Source organism: Alnus glutinosa, chromosome 5 (genome assembly GCF_958979055.1).
Source record: "Alnus glutinosa chromosome 5, dhAlnGlut1.1, whole genome shotgun sequence".
NCBI lineage: Eukaryota > Viridiplantae > Streptophyta > Magnoliopsida > Fagales > Betulaceae > Alnus > Alnus glutinosa.
Genome location: NC_084890.1, coordinates 6,252,971 through 6,259,821, shown reverse-complemented (window position 1 = coordinate 6,259,821; position 6,851 = coordinate 6,252,971). Strand labels below are relative to the sequence as shown.

The following is a 6,851-nucleotide window of genomic DNA, read 5'->3' as shown; positions in this document are numbered from 1 at the left end:
TATTTATGTACTTTTTTCCTCTTTTTTTTTTATATTTTTCACTACTAATCAACATCAAAACATTCTCACTTTTTTCACTTTTTTATATCACATTAATAATTTTTTATTACTATTCAAATAAAAAAATTCACTACAATACAAAACTTTTTCACTTTTTTATACAAATTCTTTTTATTTTATATCACATCATCACTTTTTACTAATTTTAAAAACTAACAACCCATTACTCTGTTCTGTTTTGTTCTGTACATGTCTTTGCCAAACAAGCCCTCAGGTGCACAAGGAGTGTTGTGTTCCTATTGTCCACGGACAGCGCAAATGACAAGACCCTTAAACTATTTATTGTGGCAAGTGTTTGCAAGGTCCACGTCACCCGTTAGAATACTGAACAAAATCGAGTCAATTTAAGTTGGCAATGCCTGTGTATACGAAGCTGGATAGGTTTTATATCTAATGAGGTATTGATTATAATAATAATGCTCGTGTTTACAAATAATAACTGTATTTATCCACGTGAATATCAGTCTCATCTATAAATAGTATATATAAAATTAGGATAAACACCTTTTTAGTCCCTGAGTTTTGGCAACTTTATTTTTTAGTCCCTGAGTTTCAATTCGCATCACAGACGATACCTAAATTTTTGGAAATGACCAAATAAGTACCTCGGTTAACTTCTCCGTCCAAAAACTAACGGCTCGCCACGTCACTGACACTTAGCACCACTAGAATGTCGACATCTGTCCAGTGAAACACGTCAGCATTCACTTAATTTCCAAATCACCCAAACACCTCCACATCACACACCCACGTCATTTCTTCATTTTGGGGGGAAAACTATTTTTTGCAATTTAAGAAACTGAAAACTGAAACTCAAATATTTCAAACAAAAAAACTTAAATCATTTCATCGTTAATCTGAGAAAGAAATCAAAATCCCTAAAATTAACTTGTGAAGTGAAGAAGTGAAGAACCCTAATCCCTAAAATCCCCCTCGGCCGACTCTCTCTCGACCGGCCGACTCCCTCCCGGACTCCCGGACTGTCGCTCGATTTCTCTCCCGTCGACTCCACAGAACCGGCCGACTCCCTCCCGGACATCGAAGAAAGGGGATTTCACCTAACCTCGGCCGGACGTCGAAGGAAGTGGATTTCGCTCGCTCATCAGGTCGGCACATTCCGAGGTATTTTGCCCATTTTTGTGTTTTTAGAAGTTTGTTTCGTCCTATATATATATATGGATTGTGTATTGTGCTTGTCGATTGAATCTTTGTTTTGGTTTTTGGAACAAATGCTTGTCGGTTGTTGGGCAAAGTGATGAGGTTATAAAAGTTGATGGCTTCTTGTCGCACACGAGATTCCAAAGGGAAGGAAGTTTCCCGTGGTGTAGACAAGGTCGGTTCTTAGGCTCAATTTTTTTAAAAAAATTTGTAATTTTTTAATTTTTTCCTTAATTTCCGTTTGAAGATTTAGACAATTTTTTGTTTGTTATGTGTTTTGTGTTGTCCGTTCCTTGAAGTCATCATCCGGATCGTCCTCAGTGGGCCGTGTTGACATATCCTATTTTTGTTTCTGCGATTTACCCGCCCCTTTGAAGACCTCGTGGACTAGGGAAAACCCTGGAAGAAGATTTTGGGGTTGCGCCACTTACAACTCAAGAGTAAGCATTTTGTTATAATTATAGATAGTCGGTCGTGAGTTTTTGCTGACTGAATGCTACACTTCAACATGCAGACAAAAGCTGCATGCAAATTTTTCAAATGGCTGGACAAGCCAACTTGTGCAAGGGGTGTGGAGGTTTTAGATGAGATTACCAAGAAGCTTAACGAAGTAGAGGATGCAAAGGGTACTTTGGTAGCAAGGGTTAAGGATTTGGAGAATGAAAATGTCAGTTGCATGGAAAGAGTTAGGCAATCACAGAAGTGGGATGATAAACAAATGGAAATCATCAGGTGTCTAGAGAAGGAAAATGACAACTATAGGACAAGAGAGAAATTTTTGATGTATGCTTTGTTCTTCTCATGGTTTATAATTCTGTTGATTGCTTGTGTTGCACTTATGAAATGAAATGTAGTTTGAGATATGAATTGTAGATTATGTAGTTTGGATATGTATTTTGTATATTTATGAGAAGTATGTAAGTTTTATGGATGGAGCTGCTGGAGAAATATTGTTAATATGTTATGTCAAACAATATCCCTTCATGCTGCAATTGTACACTCTGTGCTCAAATTCTGGGTCTAAACAATTTTATTCCATTGCCCTTCAAGCAGTATCACAGAGAGTACCTCATGTTTCCATTTATATCATAGTAGGTACCTAGATTTTATATAAGTATCACACATAGTACCTCCGTATGGGTTTTAACAAGTTTTTAATGTAAAACACAAACAATATACCTTCATGCTGCAATTGGTCAACAAATGCACACTAAGTGCTCAAATTTTGGGTCGAAATAATTTATTTAATTGAAATTCAGGAAGCATCACAGAGAGTACCTCATGTTTCCATTTATATCATAGTAGGTATCTAGGTTTTATATAAGTATCACAAATAGTACCTCCGCATGGGTTTTAACAAGTTTTTAATGTAAAACACAAACAATATCCGTTCATGCTGCAATTTGTCAACAAATGTACACGCTGTGCTCAAATTTTGGGTAAAAACAATTTATTCCATTGCCCTTCAGGCAGTATCATATAGAGTACCTCATGTTTCTGTTTATATCATAGTAGGTACCTAGGTTTTATATAAGTATCACACATAGTACATACGTATGGGTTTTAACAAGTTTTTAATGTAAAACACAAACAATATCCCTTCATGCTGCAATTGGTCAACAAATGTACACTCTGTGCTGAAATTTTGGGTCGAAACAATTTATGTAATTGAACTCCAGGAATTATCACAGAGAGTACATCATGTTTCCATTTATATCATAGCAGGTACCTATGTTTATATAAGTATCACACATAGTACCTCGTTACACGAGCAACCTGTGCCTTGATTACAAATAGCCTGCCTAACAAATATGTGTAAATAGTTATATCAACAACCAGTACACATCCAGTAGGGTAACAAAATACATTAACAATATGTGCATCCAATAATCAAACATGTACAAATATGTACATCAACAGCCCTTTTTGCAAACCCTTTTTGCAAAATATCAATACAACACAAAATATGTGCACATCACATGAACACCCAGTAGGGTAACAAAATACATTAACAATACTCTCGGGCATCCACAACCCGGATACAAGCATCCATTAACATAAAATGTGTCTTGTCTTTGTCTTGTACATCAATCTATTTGAATTGGTTGTGATCCACCTTGCTGCAACCCAACCAAGAGATAGGTCAATCAACATGTATTTAAATAACAATTAACCAGCCCACATAGGGTAACAAAAGTTAAAAATTAGTATGTGGCCAACCTTTGGTTGCCTCTTGTACACGGAAGACATTCTCCTTTCTCTTGGTCTTTGACGTATGCTTGTTCCTCGAGGTATGCTTCGTGTTCGAGGTGTCCTTGCCGGTTGACCTGATGGACCTGCAGGGGCAGATGGGCCTATAGGGGTAGGTGGGCCTGCAGGGGTAGGTGGGCCTGCAGGGGTAGATGGGCTTACACCTGATGGCCCTGTCCTTGATGTACTTCCCTGCCCATATTTGACAAACACATTAGTTATAGAAATATGGTCATTGAACCAGTAAATAGAAATATAGTTATTCGACCAGAAATACCTACCTTCGGTTTCCTAGGCTGTTTGGGATACTTCTTCCTATTCGGGTTGTCGGGTTCACGGCAACTCCTAGCATTGTGCCCCTTTTCACCACAATTTCCACACCGCACATCGTATCCCTTGCGACTCACTTTGATGCTCTCGTCTAGCTGCTCATTAACTCCTCTTTTCCTCTGTTTTTTGGGCCTCCCGCGCTGTTTCCTTGGCTGCGGTGGTTCTATAGGTTCCACACCCTCATCAACAGGCCACTCATCTGGGCCAGGCATAGGACAAATCCCGGAGGCATAGGACTTTCTGTACGTATCCATCATGTACCAATGGCTGACATAAGTCTCGGGTTTTCCTTTATTGAGGTATATTGCACAAACTGCATGGGGACAAGGAATACCATTAAGTTGCCACCTCCCACAGCCACATGTTCTTCCTTGAAGATCCACCACCCGCCGAGACTCATGGGCACTATCGACCTCAAACTGCATCTGATTGCTCCACCGGCAAATATAGTTCTTCGCCTCTAACTTGTTTCTCTCCAACTTCTTCACAATCTTTGGACAAATTACATTCGGTGTCGTTGCTGCCCCAGCATTTTTCTTGCTGAACCGGTTCATAATCTGCCGCTGTATAGTCTCGAAACAAGTTAGTATCAGCTGGCCTCTTGCTTCCAACACCCAAGCATTGAAGCTCTCGGCGACGTTATTTAGCAAGATGTCGCTGCAGCTGGTGGTTCGAAATGCGTGCCTTGCCCACATTTTTGGGTCAACCCCCTCAATGTACTCGAGAGCTTTTTTGTCCATACCTTCAATGACAGAGAGGTAGTACTTAAATTGGACTTCATTGGGTGCCCTAGCTGCACCCCATAACGCGTCCTTGAACTCCTTCCCCTTCCATCCCTTCCCCCTCATGTTTGCATGCAGGTGCCTAACACAATAACAATGCTCGAGGCCGGGCATTAGATCCTCCAGAGCATCGATTAGTCCCTGTGTAAACAATAAATAAATATCAAACAAATGTTATTAAAATAAAAATGACCATACGATAATTGTATTAGATATTACCTTCTGTCGGTCCGACATGAACGACCACATATGCTCCCGCGGTAGCCCAATATCCTCCAACAGTTGGACCAAGAACCATGTCCATGTCTCCTTGTTCTCGGTCTCGCATACCGCAAATGCAATAGGATATATGTCATCATTACCGTCACGGCCGATTGCGGCATGCAACTGCCCACCCCATTTCGTCTTAATGAAACATGCATCAACACATATCATCGGCCTACATCCTGCCAAGAATCCTTCTTTACATGCCATCAAAGAAACATACATCCTCTGGAAGAACACTCCGTCCCTTTGGATGTAAGCCGAGCTACCGGGATTCCACTTCCGCAATGCATTGCAATACTCTCGGGTGTGACAATATTGTTCACCATCTCTTCCATCGAGGATTTCGATTGCCATCTTCTTTGCACGATGGCAACTCAATATTGTCATCTGCACGTTGTAATCTCGGCGTATCATTTCCCTCAACGCCCTAGCCTTAAAGCTTCTTTGGTCTTGAAAAATCTCTACATATCGATTTGCAGCCCACCTGATAGTTGCCTTCTTGTTGTAGTAATCACTGCCACAGTTATGCTCATCATGGAGAGTCTTGATCTGAAAATACTTTCTACATGGCGTCCAGGAGGCATGTATTTTCCATTGACATAACGATTTGTAGTGGGCGGTTACCCGTTTTTGCTCGTTATGCACATACTTGTAATCAAAGTTATTTTGCACTGCGAATAGTTGCAATGCTTCTTTAAATTCTTTCGGGTTCGTAAACCTCAACCCTACACTTAACTCCACTGTCTGACTCCAGTCCCGCTTTTTCTTCCACTGGGGATACCTTTTCTTACGCTTTACAGTTGACCCTTCACTGTCTTCTTCACCACTGTCTAGACTGTCAAAGTACTCACTGTCATATGAATCCGCGTCCGGGTCATTTGCTGCATCGACTCCAATTCCCGCGTTGGAATCTTTATCCCAAGTCTGAAACCAGGTATTTATATCATCATTCGGTTCCCGTAGGACATCCTGTTCCTTCCCTACAAACATGTCCTCCTCCTCGCCATCAGTCAACTCAAAATCACTCAACTCAATGTCCTCCTCCTCCTCCTCCTCCTCCTCCCTCTGTTTCCTTGGCCGCCCGGCTGGCCGTTTCCTTGGCTCCTGTGGTGGATGTTGTACTGCTGCTGGCTCTTGGGGTGTCTGTTGCACTGCTGGCACTTCTGGAGGAGACTAGGTCAAAAGCAAAACAGGGTTTACCACTTCAATTGGAAGAGGTTCTTCATGATCCACAAAAACATGCAGCTTTTTCCTGCCACTACTCAGCAGCCCTTCTTTTAGAGTAGCGAAATCACCATTTTTGGTAAGACCATGTATTTGCTCGTTGGTCTCATCATCAAACTTGTAGTACATTTTGGGTATGTTGCTGTATTCATATTGCAGGTAGCACTCCAAAATGTTTGTCAAATCTCCAAACTTGAATTGGGATGCATCTATACCGGCGATTGTAAGAATGTCTCTGCCAATATAGGCCATCCTGTGTCCAGATAGTGACCCATTATGGTAAACAAGTAGGTCAAATGTTGGATCTGACATTTTCTGCACCCTGTGAATTAAACAAAAAAGGATCGTCACACTCTAGCAATAAAAACTGTAAAATTAACTACCAAAGAGATGGGCAAAGAAAGTATGTAAAATGTAAACTCACACAGGCACAAAAGAGGGGCTTCTTAGAAAGTCTCTTTTGTTTTCCTCTCTTTTATTTTATTTTATTTTTTTTTGATGTAGTAAGTAACATGACACATTTTTGGGATGTTTTTCAAAAAATGATCTTGCCTTCAGATAGGCATAGTCATTCAACCTTCATCCTCAAGTTTATTAATGATTTCTGTCCCGAACAATAGGAACTTTATGTTAGTGGGTCTGGTTTAGTTAATAAATGTAAATCATCCTAAGTGTCAGTCATTGTTTTTGTTTTGAAAAAATAAGTCTGTCTGTTAATTGGTGAAGAATTGAAAAAAATGAATTAATCCTGTAATTGGTAAAAGTTATATGACTTCTAGA

General features: G+C 40.2%; 1 protein-coding gene across 1 annotated transcript; it reads right to left on the bottom strand.

Annotated features, from left to right (window-relative positions):
• Positions 1–3,961: 3,961 nt before the first annotated feature.
• LOC133868891 (uncharacterized) lies at positions 3,962–6,383 on the bottom strand. The gene is made up of 4 exons (XM_062305894.1): positions 6,087–6,383; positions 4,800–6,020; positions 4,133–4,721; positions 3,962–4,038 (listed from the first exon to the last, which is right to left on the bottom strand). Exons 1-4 carry the CDS (start codon positions 6,381–6,383, stop codon positions 3,962–3,964), a joined length of 2,184 nt encoding a protein of 727 aa, XP_062161878.1.
• Between the last annotated feature and the right edge of the window lie 468 nt (positions 6,384–6,851).

Coding starts and splice junctions, on each gene's coding strand:
- LOC133868891 (XM_062305894.1), bottom strand. CDS start 6,383: ATGTCAGATCCAACATTTGACCTACTTGTTTACCATAATGGGTCACTA. Junction 6,021..6,086: donor GTGGCAGGAAAAAGCTGCAT/GTTTTTGTGGAT, acceptor CTTTTGACCTAG/TCTCCTCCAGAAGTGCCAGC. Junction 4,039..4,132: donor TGGGAGGTGGCAACTTAATG/GTATTCCTTGTC, acceptor GGATACGTACAG/AAAGTCCTATGCCTCCGGGA.